This window comes from Dipteris shenzhenensis, chromosome 1, assembly GCF_047967505.1.
Source record: "Dipteris shenzhenensis isolate YYH24624 ecotype China chromosome 1, Dip_SZ_1.0, whole genome shotgun sequence".
In the NCBI taxonomy this organism is placed as follows: domain Eukaryota; kingdom Viridiplantae; phylum Streptophyta; class Polypodiopsida; order Gleicheniales; family Dipteridaceae; genus Dipteris; species Dipteris shenzhenensis.
In genome coordinates this window covers 14,579,027-14,601,758 of record NC_141596.1, presented here as the reverse complement: position 1 = coordinate 14,601,758, position 22,732 = coordinate 14,579,027, and the positions used below count along the sequence as shown (strand labels likewise).

At 43.6% G+C, this 22,732-nt stretch overlaps 1 protein-coding gene across 3 annotated transcripts in view; it reads left to right on the top strand.

Annotated features, from left to right (window-relative positions):
- The first annotated feature begins 2,246 nt into the window (after positions 1 to 2,246).
- LOC147905432 (uncharacterized) overlaps positions 2,247 to 22,732 on the top strand; it is a 51,623-nt gene continuing 31,137 nt past the window's right edge. Inside the window, exons 1-7 of one of the 3 annotated variants that reach the window (XM_087372532.1) lie at positions 3,077 to 3,214; positions 4,530 to 4,683; positions 14,013 to 14,161; positions 16,161 to 16,210; positions 16,343 to 16,687; positions 16,806 to 16,919; positions 17,048 to 17,334. In XM_087372532.1, coding sequence (XP_087228658.1) covers positions 4,624 to 4,683; positions 14,013 to 14,161; positions 16,161 to 16,210; positions 16,343 to 16,687; positions 16,806 to 16,919; positions 17,048 to 17,334 — 1,005 coding nt within the window. In that variant the 5' untranslated portion in view covers positions 3,077 to 3,214; positions 4,530 to 4,623. Of the gene's footprint in view, positions 2,304 to 3,076; positions 3,215 to 4,529; positions 4,684 to 14,012; positions 14,162 to 16,160; positions 16,688 to 16,805; positions 16,920 to 17,047; positions 17,335 to 22,732 lie in introns of those variants that run through there. The other 2 variants (XM_087372523.1, XM_087372514.1) reach the window with 2 other exon arrangements.

Below are 22,732 nucleotides of genomic sequence, written 5' to 3'. Positions count from 1 at the left end.
TTGCATATTACATAGGAAAGGCATAAAGCTCTTCTCCTCAAGAGGGGCTTAAGTATGAATTCTTTAATAATTGCATTTTAGATGAAATTGGAGTTGATGTATATGTGGAAGATTCATCCAAATAGGAAGATTGAGGACTAATGGTAGATCGATGTACCATTTATAGAGCTTAAGGTGTGAGATTAAAGGAGTGGGAATTTGTAGGAAACAAAGAGGATTCTTTCATTTGTATGAAAGAATTCATAAATGTATTAGCTTTCAATGAAATTGGAGGTGATGTATATGTGGAAGTTCAAGATTCATCAGAATAAGATGAGTCAGTACTAAGGGGGGATTCAGTAATAAGATGAGTCAATACTAAGGGGGGACTCACCAACGTTTGTAGATGGGTGAATCCCCCAAAAGCATCATTCGCCTAGTAGAAGCCCCATCCGTCCACAATTGATTTGACAACAGGGTGGACGGGTTTGGATATAGGACAAATGCTATAGCAATGAGACAACGAATAGTGTTGGGTTGGTTGGCAAGTGCATCTCTTTTCTAGCAGTGGGTTCCAGTTCGATTCCTGGTGTGATTCTTGACGGGTTGTCATCACTCGAACACTTTATTGGGCGCTCTTGTTAGGCCGCAAACTTCATTTGATGAGCTCGGGCATGACCCAACTGACACAGTAGAATTGTGTGCACGGGCAGGCGGACGGGTGCGAAGAGCCTTTCCCTATTTTCATTGGAGGGCCCACAGTTTGCCGATTTGTAGCACTAGGTGGACTGGTGTGAAACTCCCCTAATGGCGGACGCGTGTGAAACTCCCCTAATGCCAAATTGATGGCCCATTTCCTAATGGGAGATCGATGTGCCATTTCTCCAGCTTAAGGTGTGGGAATTTGTAAATTGTACATTTGTGTGAATCATTTCATAACTGCAGCATGATCTGTCGGTGGAATTGGATTTTATGTAAATGTGGAAGTTCAGGATTCATCAAGATAGGATTTAAGATCGATGTGCAACTTAATGTGTGAGAATTAAGGTGCGGAATTTCGTAGGAAGCAAAGAGGATCTTTTGAAGTTGAAATTGGAGTTGATGCATTGTCTTGTGGATGGAATTGGAGTTGATGAATTATCTGCGGCATTATCTGTGGATGAAATTGGAGTTGATGAAGTTGAAGATTTATCCAAACAGGACTTAAGATCGATTTACGTACCATTTCTCTGCAGCTTAAGGTGTGAGAATTAAGGTGCGGGAATTTTGTAGGAAGCAAACAGGATCTTTGAGCTTTTGAAGAGGAGTAAAGAAGCCGCGAGCACGCAATCTCCACGATGTGATTTGCTGTCTGGAGCTAAAACTGTCCAAGAGGAGCTCATCGCCGATCATGCTTTCAATTTGGAGCGAGTGGCATTGAAGATGTAGCCATCTCTCTACATCAGCGTGGGTCCGATCGGACAACGTGGGTGCGATTCATCAAGCAATGCACGCCTTCCATACTAGCTTTTCCCATTTTTAATTCCCATTTTGTTTGATCGTAGTCGCGGTTGATCCGATCTGTTGTTGCCCAATTTCTTACGCCATAGCCCCAGCGTGTTTTTGTCGGGATGTTTCGACGAGCCGGCCGTGGTTTCTTATCAAGAGGGGAAGCATTCACTGTTTACCGGACCGGTCCGGGTGATTTGAGTTTGGAGTGACGATATCCAGCGCAAAGGACTAATGCGGTTGTAAGAGCTCCCGATTCACAATTGTTCTCCATGATTTATCGTTTCAAATTCGATCACTTGACGCTGCGCCAGCGGCCTCTATGTTCAAAGCGGTGAAGCCTGAAGTTTGAGCGACGCTAGTACATAGAATCAAAAGCAGCCTCCAGGTTTGAAAGGGGCGGGGATTTGCGGTCAGTGATGGACAATAAAAGTGCTCACAGGCATTTCATTCGGTCACTGGTGGACAATAAACGCCTTCACAGACATTTCATTCGATGTGGATGATGAAATCTAAAGCTGCAGCAGCGTGTGAGTCGCGAGTCCTCCCGAGCAGCAGGAGGGTAGTGAACGCAATCTAGGGACCCACGGAATCCTGGTCATTCCAAGAACTGAAAGCACTGGGGGTGAAGAAAAGCGCAAAAAGACTTCGAACATGGCATCAACCGGGTGCCACGATGCGAGAGGTAACCTTCCAAAACACTCAAAGGCGACGCGAGCGACTTTGTCCTGGCAGCAGTTGGCACACTTGCCGCAGTTGTGCAGCTGGGTTCACGATCCCAGGCCGAGCCAGGTTCTTTCCCAATTGCGGTTCCCGCGTTCATCGCATAAGTCTAGGTAAGTCTGAAGCACAGACTGAAATTCAGTCCAGCCAGTTGACTGTACGGAAGGCGCAACTAACCGAGATGTTACAGTGGACCATGTTGGGGATCACGGATTCACGGGGCTGCAATGAGCAAGCTTGGGATGGCGATGGCTGCAAAGGCTGGCAGCAGAGAGTGTCGTGAAGTTTGTGCAGCCGAAAGGGGATGAGGCGAGGGAATGGCGGTGGAGTGTGTGGGGGGACTGGAGTTGACAAAGACGCGGTGCTGTTGGGGAGGAGAGCGCGCGCGCGCGCGCGTGTGTGAGAGAGAGAGTGTGGGGTCTGATGAATCACCACGGTGCCTGCAACCTGCGGGGGAGTCGTGGCGTCCACAAGGTTTACGAGGAAAGGGCTACGGTTTTTGTTGGGGTTTGACCATGGATGGAGCGAATCTCTTTCAAAACAAAACAAAACTGTCTATTTAAGCAACGGGTGTGGAAGGAAGGAGGAAGAAGAGAAGCAAAGGGATACAAAATGAGGAGGAGGAGGAAAAGGGGGGGGGGGGGAGAAAGGGGGAAAGGACAGGAGACGGGGAAAGTGAAAGGGGAGGACAAAGCAGAAGTGAAAGAGGAGATGGGTGAGAGTGTGTGTGTGTGTGAGAGAGAGAGAGAGAGAGAGAGAGATAGGGAGAGGGACGAAGGAAAAGGCGCGGGAAGGTGGCAGCACTGTGCAGAGGAGGGCGACGAGCAAAAGAGAGAGGGAGAGAGAGAGGTGGGAATTCGCCACCTTCATTACCACCACCCTCGCTTCTTCCAACTTCCATCCACCTCCTCCCTTCCTCGCTTTCTCTTCTTCGCGTCTTCATCCACTTCCTCCGTCATTGCCCTTGGCTTGCCATGCATCCCGCCATGCAATGGCCTAATGCACTAGTGCTCACTTGATTTTTGTAAGTCTCTCCGGCTTGCTTGATGCAAATGGGTGACGTTCATGCGAGCGAGAAAGAGAGAGAGAGAGAGAGAGAGAGAGCCAGAGAGAGCCAGTCAGCTTTCGATGTCAATGGGCGTCGCGAGAGAGAGAGCGAGCGCGCGAGCAAGAGTGAGCGCCTCGAGCTCCTGCTCGAATTGCCATTGCGTTTTCCCATTAGACTCACTCCCAGCACCCCACCCCATTTTGAACTGATTGCTCCAATCTCCTGATGAATTGTGCTTCTGCAATTGGGATATCCGAATTTGTTTTCATCTTCTGTGATTTGCGAAGACAGCGAGACGAGGGTAGTCGACATTGGCCGACAGCTAAGCCGTGCCAATATTCGAGTGAGTTTTGAGTCTTGTAGGGGAAACTGGAGGTAATCTTACGAGTAACAAGTCATGAAACTGAAATCTATGGAAGCCTCCTTACGTCTACGTACGTACCCGGAATTTAGATGAACTTCTCGTCGCGACAAGAGTCGGCTTCAGGTGTTGGAAGCAAATTAACTGCTTTTCGATTCTTCCTCTCCAGAAATTCCATCGTCTGCTCCAGGCCCTTGCTTTTGAACCCATGGGATGGTGTTCAGCAATGAGCTATTAAGATTGAGTGTGCCGACTCGTTGGACTGTTTTAAGCCCAGGCTCGCTGGCTTTGCTTTGTTGCTTCATGTAGTGCAGGAGGTTGATGTGATCACGAATTCGGGACTAGGATATTCATATTATCCCTTTTATGTGGCAAGCAATGCTCTTAGTAGCGAGGTTGCTTTAGAGGACAGTTGATCGAAAATTTTATCTGCGCAGTGAGAATAGGCATTGTCGTCAATGATAGCTCTGCAGCATTGAAGTGGGAGATATTCTGCCATTATGCAGCTTGTCCATGCAGAGCAGACCTTACTGGGTGCTTGGTAACGGATGTTGCAGCTAGTGTACTATCTGGCTTGCCTTTTTCCATGGTTTCCTTCAGATATTTCTCTGTGAATGATGTCATACTTCTAATCTAAGAGGTTTGATTAGACGTTTTCGTCTTAGTATTCCGGTAACATATAAGAGAAGGGTGAGTGGGTTGGCAGCACAATCAGGGGCAAGACTGTTGGAATTACGGTGTAGCATGTCAGCCACAAGTTGTTAAGAGTTGTAAGGTTTCTCCTACGGTGTTGACCTCATGTAGTCATCTGTGATGCGTGTTTCTTTGTATCTTATGGTGGCTATATAAAATGTGCCTCTTTGTTGTCTATTGGGAACTTCTTATGTATATTTTTGACAGCTGAACGTGGGCACCTCATGATCTTTTCAGGTTATTGCCTGGAAGTACCTGCAAGATTCAAGAATAGTTTATCAAGCTTGTTATGAACAGTAAACGTTCTAAGGTTTAACGAATGACCTGAGTGATGGCTACAGGCATGGATTCTCCAGATCGACATCTCACAATTGGAGGCTCTGATAGTCAGGTATGCTATCGCAAAACATATAATGCACAAACGGCGTGTACTAGAGAAAACCTGCTGATGATCTGCTTGATTTATGAGATATAGATCTTCTGAGTTAGAATATGAACATTTTCCAAATTAGAATGTTGTACTAGTAAACATGAAACGGGTTTTCTAAATCACAGCCTTGTACACAATCCGTTGAAACAGAGCAATAAGCTGTCAAACGTACACTGATAATAGAGCCACTCTCAACATATTGGGGCAAATATTTTGTTCCACAATCTTTTGAAATCCAGATGGCAGCTTATGGTTGGCTACTGATGAGAACATAAGCGTAGCTTTGCTTTCTCTTTTACCCAGAATTTTGTTTAAAGTTTCTTACAAACCCCCTTGTTTCCTTGCCTTTTTGCTTGTTTTATGAAAAAATTAATTTATAAGATTGGATATATTCAACTCTTATGAAGTATATACCAATATTTTGTTGCATGTGACTGTTGGGCATTAATGATGTGGGTCGGTGTCATAGTAGCTACTCCTTGCTATGCATCATGGAGTTCATGGTTTTCAACCTTGTGACTGCCGTGAGATTTAAACTGCACTGTGTTGTGTTTTCAGAGGATGCGTTTGGGCACGTTCCTGGATTCATCTAGATATATGTTCCTTCCGTTTTAGTTGTGAAGTTTCCGCCCCTATTGCAGGTTGTTGATATTGCGATAATTCTTTCTATCTTAAGTGGTGTGTAGCCCTATTAGCAAGATTGTCTAAGAATTTTTGCGAAATGCTCATTTGGGAGAGACTAAAATGAAATTGTATAGTCTTCACAAGCAGCTGTAGCTTGAATGTAGTGAATGTGTGACTTCTAAGTAAATGTGGACTGCTTTTTGATTAGTGTTATGCTCTAGCCGAGGTAACATGACCTCGGAAGAATCAGTCGATATTTCCCTTAAAGGATCCATGTTTGTCATTATTTGTTTGCGCTTTATGTAAATGATCGGGAGGGAATTAGTGTCAAGGTCCTAGGTGAGGGTTGATAGCACCAGACTAGGTGGATCTAAGGCTAAGGGTCTAATGCAAGAAATGTGCCTAGGGGCAAAGGAAATCAAAGCATCCCAAGAGAGTGGTGAAATGTTGCATAAGTAAGGCTCTATAAAGATGACATATGGCATCTAGATCCATCTAGGGAGATGGGGCTTGTTGAAGCTAGTGAGAGAGGAGAAGGCACTGTGCATGTATGTTTAATTTGAATTTTCTCTGTCAGCTCTCAGGCTTCAGCAAGGTTGGCTGGGTGGGAAAGATATGGTGCTATTCCCGTGATTTGCAGTAGGAAGAAGAGAAGGTAGTTAACAATTGGTATCAGAGCTTGGGCTAGAGGATGAGAGGGGATTTGTGATCTACGATGAAACGAATAGAGAAGCGTTGGCTACTCGTGAACAACCTGCGATGTGGATTGGACGGGACGTGAAGAGAGAGTGAACAGCTAACTCTTGCAGCGTAACTTGGTAGCGAACAGCGTGGTGGCTGTTTCTGAGCCGTTGCTGGAGCGAGGGATTTCGTAAGGCAGGTTGACGTAGATAGGTGTTGCTGCCCGTGGTCTACGATGGAATGAAGGCTCGTATTGCGGGAGACTTTCAAAGTGATACGTGGATTGGGCGACGCACAGGATCTGGGGGGTGCTGGTGAAGATAGATGATAGGTTGACGAACCACCTATCTGGTTCGTCCAAGGCCACGCAGACAGCTCGTGGGCTCGTGACCTCCACGCGAGGGGCTGACCTGACGAACCACAGAGAAAGGACCGATTCATTTGGTAGACTGACGCACGCAAGTGGCTCGTGAACGGGAAGGCCTGCAACGTGACATGTGATTACTGGTATCTCCAAGGTGTAGCCTGGCGTGACGCATGGTGGAGCGCTGCTCGAAAATAGAGAAAGTTTGGTTCACTTGGCAGGAGCGATCAACCAGGGAGCTTCCGCCAACTCTGTGTTTTTTTTTTCCTTGATTAGTTTCGTTGATGCTCCGTTTACATGAACAGGATCTCGTAAGTGATAAGTCTGCATGAAGGTTTGATGCTGTAGTAGGGATAGATTATGCTTGAGACTATGCTTGTGTGCTTCAGTCAGAGTTAGTTTGCAGGAATTTCCCTAGTATAGGGAAAAGCACTATTTGGGTTATGCATGTGTCAAATGCTTGGTCAGTGTGCATGTGGGATTGCAGGTATTCCCTAGTATAGGGAATTGTGTCAGAGTGTTAGTACACTGAATTGTGTTTGTTTGTAAATACAGTGTTCTAGCGGTGTTTTAAAAAAAAAAAGAAAAAAAAAAAGCAAAACACCCATTGACCTGAATGGAAGCAGAAGAAGGGGCTTCCAGGAGGGACCCTGGTGAGCCAGGAGTCCGGCCGACCCAGCAGGTGTCGCGCCCAGGAGCTCACACCTTATCTGGCAGGATTGCATTACTTGAGGATGCCTTGCAGCAATTATTAGCGCAACAGTTACAGACAAATGCAGGGCAGTCTGAACTTAGAAGAGCAATACATAGTATGTCCACCAGAGCCTGAAAAGTATTCTGGTTGGATGAATGACCGTAGTTTTGATGTCATTGAGACCTGGTTACACAAATGGGACGAGGCGTTCGCCATTTGTGAAATCAGAAATGACATCAAGAAGATCCACGGGGCCACCCACATGTTTACTGAGGCAGCGGATCGGTGGTGGATTAAGCAACAAAAAGATGGTATAGTATCCACTACCTGGGAGGGGTTTAAAAGAGAATTCAGGAAACACTTCTTACCTCTCGACGAAGCATCCCGAGCTTGGGATCAATTTAGGAACCTTTGTCAGAGAAATTTGTTAGTGGCAGAATACACTGATAAGTTTCGAGAGATCGTAATGAAGGTCGATGAACCCTTGTCTCAATCAATCCAAGTGAGATTTCATATTTGGATTGAATGATCGGATAAAAATGGAAGTTCGGGCTAAGTATGCGAACACGTTAGATGATGCAATAGCCATAGCCCTGAACTATGAAGATGCCAAGGGCAGCAGGCCAAGTGGGTTTGCACAGGTCGGAACCCAGTATGGGTACCAGAAGAAATCTGGGTTTAAAAAGAAGTGGATTAGTAGAGGGAGTGGTTCTCAGCTGAGTGGTCAAGCCAAGCACGCGAAACCAGCTGAAACTCCTAAATCAAGTATCACCATTGGAGTGAAAAGGAAAGTAACCCCAATGGCAGCCCGGGCTTGGTCTAAGTCTCCCTTAAACCCAGAGCAAAGAGAAAAAGCGAGGAGAGAAGGCTTGTGTTTTGGTTGCCTTCAGCCTCATCAGTGGAAGGATTGTCCACGGAATAAAGATCGTCGGATGGCTGAGATGGTGGTCTCAGAATGCGACGTGGAAATGGAGGGAAGTTCCAGAGCGAAAGAGATGCAGAGTCAGCTAGCGGGATCTTCTCAGATGTCAGTACCTTGTTTGTTATGTGTGTCTGTTGCTAAGCTAGTAATGAGTGCACCTGATAACATCCTATCTGAGCCCGCAGCAACGGGGTGTACGGCCTTTAATGATACGGAGTTAATTAAAATGAAAGGACAAGTGGTCAATCATGATGTCATTGTGTTGTTTGACTCAGCGTCAACTCACAATGTGATTAACTCCAAGCTCGTGAAGAGGCTAAAGTTAAAGACTAACCCATCTGACTATGCGTATACAGTCAGGATGGCAGATGGAAGTTCAACTGAAGTATGGGACCAAAGGGTTACCCAGTTGGAGCTTCGTATTCAGAACTATGCGGAGAAGCTTGATTTTGAAATGACCAAGCTTGCTCATGCAGATATAGCCCTGGGTATGGCGTGGCATTCTAGGAAGAATCCAGCCATTGATTGAAAAAAGCACGTATATCAATTCAAGATGAATGATGTGCTTTATGTCTTGCGAGGTAAGAAAGATATACCTTAGGGACCGTTGGTTTTCGTGATGGAAATCAAAAAAGCTCAAGAACAATTTTTATTCCTTTGCACAGCATCGGTAGAGCCGGTTGATGATTCTTCAGCTAGCACTGTTGTTACGCAAAGTGGTAAGATGGCCAAGCTGGCTAATCTTATAACAGAGGAGTTCTCTGAATGTTTTAGGGATGAACTACCTTATGGGTTACGTCCAGTGCGGAATGTTCAGCATAAGATTGAACTGATTCCGGGGGCAAAACCTGTAAATAGACCTCCCTATAGAATGAGTTTTACTGAAGAGGCGGAGGTGCGTAGACAACTGGAAGAATACCTCAAGTTGGGGAAGATTCAACCAAGTTTCTCACCTTTTGCTTCGCCAGTGATATTAAAGAAGAAAAAGGATGATACGTTTCCCCTCTGTATAGATTACAGAGCATTCAATAATATCACTGTTAAGCACAGGTATCCGATGGCTCGGATTGATGATTTGCTAGATGCATTACATGGAGCCGTGATTTTCAGCAAGATAGATCTTAAGTGTGGCTACCATCAGATCCGGATTAGAGCCGAGGATGTGCATAAAACCGCTTTTAGAAGCAGGTTTGGTCATTATGAGTTTTTGGTAATGCCCTTAGACTTACCAATGCTCCAGCGACATTCGTCATGCTTATGAACGATTTACTATGTCCGTATATCGGAAAGTTTGTAGTATATTTTATTGACGATATTCTGATATTTAGTAAAAGTATTACTGAACATCGTGAACACTTAAGAATAGTGTTCAGTACTTTGAGGAAAGCCAGTCTTTATATAAATAAAAAGAAAACTATACAGTGTATGGTTAGGCTTGAATATTTAGGATTCATAATTACTCCAGAGGGGGTAGAAATGGATCCGAAGAAAGTGGCTGCGATATTGACTTGGCCAATCCCTCAGAGTCTGACCGCGTTGCGATCATTCTTGGGGTTTGTCCAATTTTATAGAAGGCATATCAAAAGATATTCCGAAATAGTATCGCCATTGACTGATCTGACCTCAGATGAAGTATCTTTTATATGGGGACAGAATCAACAAGAAAGTTTTAACACCATAAAACAAGCTGTGGCCGCAGGACCGGTGTTAAAAATAGTTGATCCCTAGAAACCGTTGTTCCTAGAAACCGATGCAAGTGGCATTGCGGTAGGAGCAGTTCTCCTTTAAGAGAGAAGGCCAGTAGCCTTTGAAAGCAAGAAGCTTTCTCCCTCTCAAAGGAATTGGCCAACTCATGAATTGGAGTTGTATGCTGTTATCCACGCTTTGAAAACATGGAGGCATTATTTGTATGGTTCAGAGTTTTATGTGGATGTGGATCATGATACTCTGAAACATTTTTGTAAACAGCCTGACTTGAGGGGCCGCCAAGCTAGGTGGGCAGAGCTCATGCAGGAGTTTAATTCGGTACCGAAGAGGGAAGGATAATAAGATTGTTGATGTGTTGTCTCGCATTATGCATAATATGAGTTTCACGGTATTAGAGAGTGCTGTAATGACCGAGATTAGAGAAACTCAAAAGGTGGACGAGTTTGTCCAGAGCTTATGGCCTAAAGCTCATATGTTTAGACCTTGGGAAAACGAAAAGGATGACCTGGCATCCAGAAAAGGCCAAACCTATGCAAGATATACTATAAGGGATGGTATGCTGAAAAGAAATGGCAAGGTTGTAGTACCTAGTCAGAATGATCTCAGGCAGAGAGTCATTCGACAGTGCCATGATAGCCCATGTGCGGGACACCCAAGGGTCGAGAAGACATATGATCTCGTGAAGCGAGATTTCTTTTGGCCAAAGATGAAAAAGCATATTCATGAATATGTGACACGGTGTTTCTCGTGTCAGGTAAGTAAGGCCGAGCGGGTGAAAACACCCAGACTTTTACAGCCCTTGCAAATACCACTAAGTAAGTGGGAGAGCATTTCCATGGACTTTATTGTAGGGCTGCCTACGACACAAGGAGGGTATGATTCTATCCTTGTAGTGGTTGATCGTCTAACCAAGATGGCTCACTTCATTCCGACTACAGAGTCTGTTAGTGCCTCGCAAGTGGTGGATTTGTTTATTAGACATATATTTCGTCTGCATGGATTGCCTAGATCCATAGTGTCAGACAGAGATGTCAGATTTACCGGTCATTTTTGGACCGCGGTATTTGAGACACTAAGGACTGAGTTGAGAATGAGTAGTGGGGATCATCCTGAGACGGATGGTCAGACGGAGAGAGTCAACCAGACTTTAGAGGATATGCTGAGAGCATATGTGTCATTGAGGCAACATACGTGGGACAAGTGGTTGCCATTGTTAGAGTTTGCCTACAATGATAGAAAACATTCCTCTACTGGGTTCAGTCCGTTTGAGCTGAACTATGGTTATAGACCAGCAAATCCAACTATAGTTGGAGTACCTCAGAAAGTGCCTAGTGCCGCGAACTTTGTGGTTCAGATGCGGGAGATGCTAGCACTTGCAAGAGCTAATATCCGCCAGGCTATGGATAGAGCCAAGGTGTATGCAGATGAAAACCGGTCTATAAGAGTATTTAAGGAAGGAGAAAAAGTTTTTCTCAGAGTTCCTTCGCACTCAAAGTCGTTGACTTCAGGAGAGTATGCTAAGTTATCACCTCGATACTGTGGGCCGTGGTTAATTCTAAAGAGAATAGGCAAGGTAGCCTATAAATTAGAATTGCCACAGGGGTGTAAGGTGCACCCGGTTTTTCATGTTTCGCGCTTAAAGAAATTTTTACATACAGGTGACTCACTAATCGAAGGTGTGGTTTTGTTTCAGGAGATAGAGGATAATGCGAGGCGCAAACCAACAAGAATCTTGGACCAAGGAACAATGCAAATACGAAATCGGAAGATACCCACAGTGTTGGTTGCATGGCATGGTCAGCTTCTATCCGAAGCTACCTGGGAATCCATATACTAGTTGCGGAGAGTGTTCCCAGACTTTATCATCGAGGACGTTGATGTCTGAAGAGGGAAGGAATGTTACGCTTTAGCCGAGGTAGCACAACCTCGGAAGAATCAGTCGACGTTTCTTTTAAAGGATCTATGTTTGTAATTATTTGTTTGCGCTTTATGTAAATGATCGGGAGGGAATTAATGTCAAGGTCCTAGGTGAGGGTTGATAGCACCAGACTAGGTGGATCTAAGGCTAAGGGTCTAATGCAAGAAATGTGCCTAGGGGCAAAGGAAATCAAAGCATCCCAAGAGAGGGGTGAAATGTTGCATTAGTAAGGCTCTATAAAGATGACATATGGCATCTATATCCATCTAGGGAGATGGGGCTTGTTGAAGCTAGTGAGAGAGGAGAAGGCACTGTGCACGTATGTTTAATTTGAATTTTCTGTGTCAGCTCTCAGGCTTCAGCAAGGTTGGCTGGGTGGAAAAGATATGGTGCTATTCCCGTGATTTGCAGTAGGAAGAAGAGAAGGTAGTTAACAATTAGCCTTCTCCTCTAGTGCTGCTGAGTCTGCCCATAGCTCTAGAGTGTTCCATAAACTTCTAGTACGGAGATCTTTGTATAAATGGATGCTCAAGTATGTGTGGGTATCTAGATATCTATATGTGAGAGCATGTGTTTAAAATATGGTCTACACTTAACTGTGGGGCCCTAATGACATCGGCGGGGGTGAATAGCTAGTCCCTGCTATCCTGAATTCATGTAGGTATATTTCCCATCGTATTAGCAGAGATGCAAATTTCACCTTGTGAACTCTTCGTCCATGTTGTGGCTTGTTGATATCGCAATAAATTCTTTCCATCTGAAGTGGTGTGTTGCCCTATTAGGTAGATTGTCTAAGCATTGTTTCAATTAGAAATTCTGATTTGGGAGAGACTGGAAGGTTTAGTGCTAGCCTTTGTCATGGCTGAGTCTGCTCTTCACCTTCAGAGTGCTGACAGAAACTTGGTATGAAGATCCTTGTATAAATGGACGCTCAAGTATTGTGGTTGTGTGGATATGTATGTGTGAGGGCATATGCTTATAGTATGCTTCCATGAATGATGGAGTTTATGGTTTTCAACATTGTGGGTGACTATCATGAGACTGAAACTGCACAGTGTGTTGTGTTTTTAGAGGATGAGTTTGGGCATGTTCTTGGATTCATCTAGATATATATTCCCACCATATTAATGGACATTTAAATTTCAGGGGAAGGATGCCTCAAAGAGAAGCCTCTGATCATCCAATTTAAGAACCTTACACAAATGAAAATAAAGCATCAAAGGGAAGGGAGACGGAGGCCAAGGCCCAACGGGAAGTGGGGAGTCTACAGAGACAGGAGGGTTATCATCCATGACCAGCAGCCACTAACCCAAATAGGGATGCAAGGCTTCTGGGACCTATCAATCATTTGACCTCTGCTCTTTGGAACACGAATGGAGGCCTCTATTTAGCATCACAAAACTTCCAGGACACCTTTCAGGATAAGGACACTATGGTATACATACAGACACATCACAGTCCAGAGAGAGCTTTACCCATAACAGGAGAGAGACATTCACTAATGCAGGGGTACAAGGATTAAGTGGAGTGGTAGTTTTGTTCTGCTCACACCTATAGCATATGTCACTATATAAGAGAGAGATGAGCATGTCTGCTATCTATGGATGCGCTTAGACAATCTAGTTGATAAGGCAGGACTCAGAAATGAACCAGTGTATGTATGAGACAGCTCCATTGTGGAGGAAAGGCCCTATAAATAGGCTTGACCGACCCATTTTGAGTCTGATTTTTGGCCACCCCAAATTTTTCATGTAAAAAATCTTTAGCTTTGTTATAGGACCGGTTGCTTGTTTTTTGACCCGTGTCACCTTGAGGTTGAGGATTTACTCCACCTTTGTTTGCCTCCTCAAAGGTCTCCTAATTGACCTTCTGAGGTTTATGTCCCTTCATTGTCTTGGGACCAAGATTTGACCGAAGTGTGCGCCTCCATTTTCCTTCCATTTGTTTGTATTCCTTTATCACTTTACATCGGATGCTCTTCAAGTCCAAGGGGTGGGGGAGATTGTCTTGGACCAAGATTTGGCCGAAATGTGCGCCTCCATTTTCCTTCCATTTGTTTGGGTTCCTTTATCACTTTACATCGGATGTTCTTCAAGTCCAAGGGGGGGGGAGAGAGAGAGAGAGAGAGAGAGATGTCACCACTCCAAGTTCTTCTACTAAGGTGTAGGGTGGCTGGTCTTATCCTTACTGCTCATGGTAGGAGTTCTATTTGTATTTTGTCTGTATTTCTGCTTGATTTTGCATGGCAGAGTTTCTGTTTTGAGAAACTAATTGCACAGGTGAGGACTAATTAGCAGGCTCAATATGCAACTTCATCACATACAGGTTCCATCTCATAAGTTTCTTTTGTCTCTTTTGAACGTTTGGTTTTGGGCTGCAGGGTTCACCATTTTTCAACTACCTCTGCAGCCTTTCCCCAATCAAGCCAGTAAAAGCAGGTCATATGATTCAGACATTTTCAGAGATGAGCTTTCCTCCTCCGCCGGCGGTCTTTGTCTCCCCAAGACAAAAGGATATCTGTTCAAGAAGGTAAATTGGTCAAAGCAGTCAGGTCTAGTTCAGCTGCAACCACGCAAAGCACACTTTACGAGTCGGTCTCAAAATTTTCAGCATTCTTTTTATCTACTTGTTTTATGAGTGTATTGCTCTTCTTGTGTTCCTTTTTCTCTTTAAATGCATACTAGTACTGGAATTGATTCAAACTGCAACTATGAGCTAAGTTTCGCAACATGCTTTATAACCTCTTTTTTTAGTATTCAAAAGTGCTCTTTCTGGATAGTGGGATGGACAGGTATTGTTATTTGATTTGAATAGAAGTGCCTTCTTGAGATCCTACAAAGGAAAACAAGTATACACATTTACAATAAGATTCTTGGATGCTGTACATAATGACTTCTGTGTGCAGGTGGTCATTTGGATGTGACAGTTAGGCAGGTAATTTCCTATAGTCACAACTGATATGATGGCACATACTACTTCGTTCTTTGTTGAGATTGTACTACTTCTATTCAAAGCAGAGACATATTAAAGCAAGACTTTGATCATATACTGGTGGACAGCAGCAGCTCCCATAATTTTATTTATCCCAAGGCTTTGCAGATAGTGATTTTGCAGGCACTGATATAGAGCATGGTTTGAGAGTGGATTTAATTGAAAGACAGCATATGCTCAACAATCTTTTGTCAGCATGCCCAGATTCAACTCTCCATTGACTAGACATGATGACATTTTTGTGTTGTGTTGGGACGCATTAATGTGGTCTTGAGTCATGATTGGTTTGAATTATATATAAATTGTTACAGAGCCCAATACTGGTATTGGAAATTGTGAGAACCACAATTCATATTATTTAAACTCAAGAAGAAAAGTCTCATCGTTTCAGCAAGCCAGTTGTCTTAAGGGAAAAGCATTGGCCTTTGTGCTCTGCATTTGTTGGAGGTAAAGTCTGGTAATAGAAGTCGTGTATACGTAGAAAAATGTAACAGTGCTACAACATTTCTCTACCCTGTGACTTTCAGTTGTTAGAAACATGGCTGTCAAAAACAGCATGTACAGAATGATTTGGAAGGGCTGACAGCTCTTCCACTGCTGGCTAAAACAAACAGGATAGAATGAAGACACACGCAGCTGAGCCTAGTAGGCATCTTGAATTCAAGAAGCGATATATGTGCACTACTGCACAAGAACATAATGCCTCCTTGCGGCGGACATATCAACATCAATCTTGGCTGCAACTAGTATGAGCATACCATTTGATAAAAAAAGGCTAGCATATAAGCTGAATCTGCCACCCACATCGAGGGTACACTGTATTTTAGGTCCTCTAACTCAAGACTACAAGCTACGACCATGGATGAGGAGTGGCACATTTTCAAATGCAAGGGCTTACCAGATGATAAGAATCCTTCCAAACGAGGAGATCACTTAGGATTGTTCTACCTATATTAAAAAAACTTAATCCGGCCTTGTGCAGGCTCAGATTCAAGCTATGTAATACATGGGGGTTTTCATTCTCTGTTACTGGAGCTCTTTTTAGTCTGACAGTCAGAATTTGAGGACATGATTTTTTCGGGTAAGGACATTAGAACTGGCTAGGTTTTCGGGTAATGCCCAATTGTACCAGTGCCACTTGATCATTTTGCAGTTCAATACATCCTCTTGCGCTCTGCATTTAGTGACCCTGCACACAGTCTGCTCTTCATAATCCCTTTTTACTCTCCTTGTACCAGTGCCCGCTGTGACCACAGTGGATCCTTTTACATATAACAAAGAAACAATTTAATCTTTGATATGTAAAGGCTATCAATGGGCACAGATTACTAGCTTTTATTCTTCATGGAAACGGGGGACTTTTTTGGCAGTTAAGCGTATGAACCTAACAAAAAAGCATCCTGTAGGGCTACAGTTTTTGTTCTGTTTTCACTTAGGAATCGTGAACTTTTCATACACTCTCTTTGTTTTGCATATTTTTTATATTCTTTGGTACTGGAACACTATGAGCTTAGCTGGCATGTGTTTTTGATTGCAGGACGAGCTCTACTGGTGGATTGGACATTACTCAAGCTACATCACAGCAAGGTGAAGGGAAATTTCAGATTGATGTGGAAAAAATCTTCTTACCGCACTTATCTGATGGAGAAGCGGGAAAGTCCGCTTGGAATGAGGTTTCCAATCCTCCTCATGGTTACTGTAGAATCACCAACACTGCAGGCAATGGATGTAGTTCCCCTCGTCAAAATGTTTCAAAATGCGGAAACATGGATTTGGAGCATTTATCAGATCCTGAAATGGGTGTCTCCAAAAAGCCTTCATCGCGTCTGTTGGCCACACAGAAGCTTCTTCCACGTTTAGGGTGTACATCTGACTCAAGTTCAAATGAGTCACAGGAGAGTGGAGATAATATTCATAACCACTTGTTGCAGTCAGACACAGCAGCTGACAACCAACCTTCCAAAGAAAACATGGGATGTCGGGAATATCCAAGCTTAACTGGTCAGAATCTATTAGCAGACAATTCTGGACACGGATTTAAATCAATCAAGCGCCAAAGCACAGGTATCAGTACACCGCATGATAAAATCAAAAGTTCAATCACTAATTAGTTGAGCATCTAAGGCAATCATGAGCAATCATTGGATTCTGACCAAATTGCCACATTTTTTTTCTGATACAGAAACCAATGAGCAAGCTGGCAAAGGGGATGTGAGATTTCACATCTATCCAAGCTGGGATGGTGAGGATTTGTCGGCAGCAGCCAATTCTACAGAGGAAGTGAAACAAGGGACTGGTATGATTATCTCAGGTTAAACATCTCAATTGCCAGAAAAATGTGAAACTCACTTGCTTTGTCGTCATGTTCCATATTATCTTTCCAGTAATGTGAGCAATTCTTGGATTCTGCTCAAATGGTCACAGGTTTTCCTGCTTCTGTGTCAATGGGAATAGACCAGAAATCCTCATTTGGTCACAACCAAGATTGGAAAAACCTTTCCGCAACTTGGCCAGAAATCCCTACGCAACAGATGTCTGGGTTTTTGGCAACAATGCGAGAGATTGTAGAAGATGGTGCTCAAACAGTTAATCTAGAGACAAAGTATTTGCAATCAAAATGTACTTCTTTAATTGATGGCACACTCAATCTTGCTTTGGATGTCCAGAAGAACGTAGTGCCACAAAACGAGAGTGGGCAACGGTGCTGCAGGGTATGGAATTGTTTCTTCATTAGCATCTCTGCATATATAAGAACTATGAATATACATGTAAGGTATGTGTGTGTATGTGTGTGCATGTGTTAAGCCATTGATTGTTGCCATGAACATTTCTTCTCATTCTTCCTCTTTTGTATGATCAAAAGCAAAACGAAGACTGTAAAGAGGTACAAGCACTAACTTCTTTTTTCTACTTTCTATGTTTGACTTTTCATTGATAAAAATGTATGCTTTTCTTTAATCCTGTTCATTTGGTCATGCTTGGGGATTAAAAACGATTTGGCATGGCATAATTGTGAATTATTGAGAGGAGCACTGCGGATGCACATTTAAGTTTTCTCTGTATGCAAGTCAATTGAAGAAAACTGAATGCAGATTTAATGTGCCGGTGTGCATGTACACCTGCGAGTGTGCATGCATGTGCATGTGCACGCGCATGTCTATGTGTATGTGCGCACGTGCGTGCGTGCATGATGGTGTGTGTTTATGTGTGCGAGTGCTCGTGCTTCGAGATGGAGGTTGCTGCGTTGCCATCTGTCCTAAGCTTGCACCGACCTTGCAGATTCGTCTGTAGCACTGAATCTCCAAGCTCCTAATGCGATTCCCCAAGCTTCTAGCAAGGCTGTGAATACCCACGTCCAATTTGCTGATGTAAAGCCGTCTGCCATGTTGAATTTCCAGCATCCTATCGCTATTGTACATCCTGTTGGGAAGTTGTGGGAGAGAAGAGATACATCATGACAAGAGTTGAGAACACGAGAAGACCAAATGTGTGTTCTATTGATTGTAAGAGAGAAGCCTCTCATTTATAGAGTGGGAGAGAGGGTGTCCTAGATCATAAGCACCTCTCCTACATGAAAGGCAATTAGGCCTATATCATAGGGACTTCCTAAATCTTTGGCACCTCCTCAAGAGGGTGCCTTGTACTGCATCACCGCCTGTGTCATGGTCCTATACACCTCATAGCACTAAGTGTACTATACTACACACACAAACATGTGACTGCTAGATGCGTACATGCATCTTAGAGCAAGCCCTTGATCACAAATGTCCCAACATACCCCCCTCAAGGGTTTGCCTCATGCTATGTCTCACATAGTTTCACATGCCATCTCATGGTGGTCAAGGATAAATCTATGGCTAGGATCACATGCTAGCAAGAGTGCCCAAGGGTCGAGGTTTACAAAAAATAGGATAGACCCCCCCAAATGGTTATCTCCCTTGCATTTCTAAGGATTAATCTTAGGCCTTTGTGTGGACCTAGTTTCTCATGTCTGCAAGAGGTACCATGGAGGTAAACACAACACATAACCATAACATTCTTATTGGAGTACTAATCCAAGCAGAGAATCTCAAAATTGACTACATGAGCAAGTCATGACAAAAGGAAGGTCCAATCTTTATATTTATATTTATCTTTATCTACCATAAAATTTGTTTCTTCATTTGCTGATGGAGTTCTTACTTCAACCATATTTGCCTTGACTTTCTTCTTCTCATTGCAAAATTTCTCACAGTGATTGCTTTTGCCGCAATAAGTGCAAGGATTGATCCTATAGCAATCTTTTTCAAGATGATTGGTCTCGCCACAATGCTTACATGCTTTGTACTTGCTTTTTGAGAACTTCACTGTAAGTGCTTGAGTTTGATCTTCTACCTTCCTTGAAGTCTTCTTTCTCTCTTCTTCTTGTAGAGCACTGATGATGCTCTCTAGTGTTGGTTGGGGAAGATTATTCAAAGTAGTCACAACATAGTTAAAGTCTTGAGGCATACTCTTCAAGAGCATAGCCATTGCATCATCTTCAATGATGACTAGAGAGTTGACTGAGGCCAATTGTGTCATAAGACTCCTCATAGTATTGACATGAGCTGCAACAAAGTCTCCATCCATCTTTAGTTGAAAGAACTTAATCTTCAAAGTCAATTTAGAGTTATGAGAGCTAGCACCAAATAGCACATCTAACTTATGCCAAGCCTCATATGGAGATTCCAAATCTGAAATATGATGCACATAATCATTTCTCAAAGCTAATGCAATAATTGCATAGGCTTTCTCTAGCCTTTTAGCATCTCCTGGTGTTGTTGAAGTAGAGTCACTTGCCTTCTCCTTACCTTTGGTAGTAGTGGATTCACCCTCTTGTGATGAGTGATTCCTGGCTTGGCTAAATCCCATAAATCCTCCTTCATAAGCACAAACTTAATTTTCATTTGCCAAGTATGGAAGCCTTGGTCATTGAATCTGTCTATCTTAAAGGTAGCCATGAGAGGGTCTTACCTTTATGATTTAGGCAGTGTGCTCTGTTACAAATGGCTTTAAATCTCAACCATACAAGTGCATATTGTAAGCAATGAAACCAGAGAGGCCTAAACTTTTTGTAGCAAAATAATGATATGGTTTTTTCTTCACAAGCTTTGTCACTTTTCTATTGACATATCTAGGTGCTTCTTTCTTCTTCTCTTTGCTTTCACATATGAAGCATTGGAAGAGCAACATGATGAAGGTCAACCCAAAGTAAAAATTGCATTCCACTATGTAAAGAAGCTTTTGGAATGAAAACCCCCAAATTTAAGTCAACTGGGTCCACCATAAACAAAGCATTCTTTTCAAAAAGTACTTGTAGAAACAGCAGCAAACTGGAGAGCTCAATTCGCACTGATAAAGAGACCATTAAAGGGGCTTCTTATGCAGAATGAAAGGTCTTATACCAAAGAAGAGCCACTAGAGAGAAATTGCACAATGTTGTGCCAAGTTACTCGGGAGAGCTGCGCCAATTTCGATTGGTTTTTTGCTTATTTCTCCTCATCCACTAAAGCATTTGAGCTCAAAATTCATTAGGAGCTTCGTCATAGTGTTGCCCAACTTCAACTAGGAGGGTTGATCAAAATTCTGCGTCTACAGTCCGAATTTCAAAAAAGTGCGCCAAACAGATAACTTGTTGGTACGGGGAGTAGGACAATTCCACGCCAAGCTTGGAGCTGGAGGTGTGCCCTAATGAGAAGGTTCTTCAGCCAAGAGGGCATGAAGAATGGTCGCCTAGGTGAAGAGAACAAGCTCTCACAAGAATTTTCAAGAAAGAGGCAAAAGAAGAAGGTAGAGTTGAGGAAGAAGATGATGATGTGGCAAACTAGAAGGCTAAGGAGTTTTCTAGAACCTACAGCTTTGATACCACATGTTGGGAAGTTGTGGGAGAGAAGAGATGCATCATGACAAGAGTTGAAATCATTCTCAAAGAAACAAAATTCATGTTTTTTTGAAATCCTTTTGGCTGTAGTTTTTGACTCAGTAGTATTGGTCCACGTTGGGCTTTCCTGTTTCACTATTAGTCCACATTGAATCTACTATTTCACAAATTCACTCCCTTCTCTCTCTCTCTCTCGCTTCCCCCCACTCTCCACCTCCATGCCCGCATCATCTTCCGTGATACATATGAAGGAGCATGTGGAAGGAGCGGAATGCCAAGCTAGCTAACTAGGAACAGAATGGAAAGATGGAAAGCATAATGAAAGGCAAAATGAAATGAAAAGAAAGTACAAGTGCAAGAGATAACCAAAGTACTTACAATGTATTGATAACTTGATGTTGACAACTCTGTAAAGGACTCAAGATTAGTACAAGACTATATTGTGTGAGCCTCTAGACTCTAGAAAGTCACAATGCATATGGGATAATCTCCAATATGACACGTGGTACTCTCTAGGACTCTAGACTATAAAATAAGTCCTAGGGACCTAGGACACACAAATACACTCACTTTGACTTCATATTCCTTCATCCCCCCATGAAGGAAAATTGAGGGAGTAATGGTTTTGAAATGGAACCAAGAGCAGAACATGGTAGTGATGGAGTCGATGGAACCAAGAGCAGAACATGGTCATCTATAACATGATGGAGTTTACTGCTCTGTGCACCCCAAGTAGCTCAGAGGCTCAAATGAAGCATGGCTACTTGACCAACACATCGGTCTAGGGAATGCACCAACATCCTGGAACTTGGCCGGGCCTGATAGCTCGAAACATCTATCCATCAAGACCAATACATGGTTCATCTATCCATCAAGACCAACACATGGTTCCCCAATACATCCCCCCTTGGCTTCATATCGGAAAACCGGGATGAAGTCACACACCACTCATAAAAGAAATAACATTAGTTTAGGAGGACTATCCAAGGCTGAGTACCTTATAGACTCAATGAAAACAAAATACTCAATATATATCATTTTAGGGGGACTACCCAGGGTAGAGGAACCTAAAATAACATCAAGCATGTAGTTATAAAAAATGGATCTCTTATGATAAGAGATGTCCTCCAAGTAGCCACTACAGATGTGTGCACATCCCTGCGAGTCGATGACAATGTCGATGAAGGACTAGGAAGAAATGCCTCAAAATATGTGTCAGTGAAGTCCATGGGGTAGCTACATGGAGCGGTTACATGGTTACTCTCAAAATGGATGAGTGAGGGTCACCAATGTCAAGATAGATGTTGGAGGTGTCATGAGCACTTCGAGAAGCCAATCAATGTGTACCACGGGCACCACGAGTACTCAGAGAGGTGATCGAAGAATTCAAGGAGTAACCAGGACTCACATCACCCGTTAGGACACCCCGTTCCCCGTTGTGGCTCACCCAAAGTAGCTCAACGTAACCACAGCAAGTGGGAGGACCTCTACAACATCCGGTGGCAGAAGAATGGCCTCCTTCACAGGTGGAATGCTGAAGCAAGAGCTGTGACTGTTTGTGTGTGGCGGGCTCACCTGTTCAGATAGCGAGCAGTGGGAGGCAATCTTGGCGGCGGGGTTGGCAAGCGATGGCGGCACTACAGGCGCTGCAAATGGTGGTCTGCGCTGCTCAGATGGCGGACAGTGAGAAGCCTACTTCTGCGCAGAAATGGAGAAGCATTGTTGAGGTGGATTTTTGGTAGAGAATGGCGGGCAAGTATCTCTCAATGGCAGGACTTTTACTGAGCGGAAAGGGTAGAAAAGAATGTTGGAAGTGGAGTTGAGACATGGCATAGGACTGGTAGCAAGCTTGGCGGAATTTGACGCAGGTGGAGTGGATATGGTGGGTAAAATGGGCAGCTCATGATCAGTCCACGAGCAAGCACGAACAGTCCACCTTGGAGAAGTCAATGTTGATGAAGATGTAGATGGAGCTCAAGGTCTTCATGTCGGAGATGAGGCAATCTTCCATGGTGAGGCTAAGGAGAGGTGGAGAAGAGAGTTTAAGGAATGAGAGAAGAGGGCAGCCTTTCAAGGAGGAGGAGGAAGAGTAGCTTCATTGACCTCCCTCACCTCAACCTCTTGGAAGGGAAAGGGAAAGAGAGAGCAGAGCTAGGAACATGGCTCAGATACCACATGAAGGAACATGTGGAAGGAGCGGAATGCCAAGC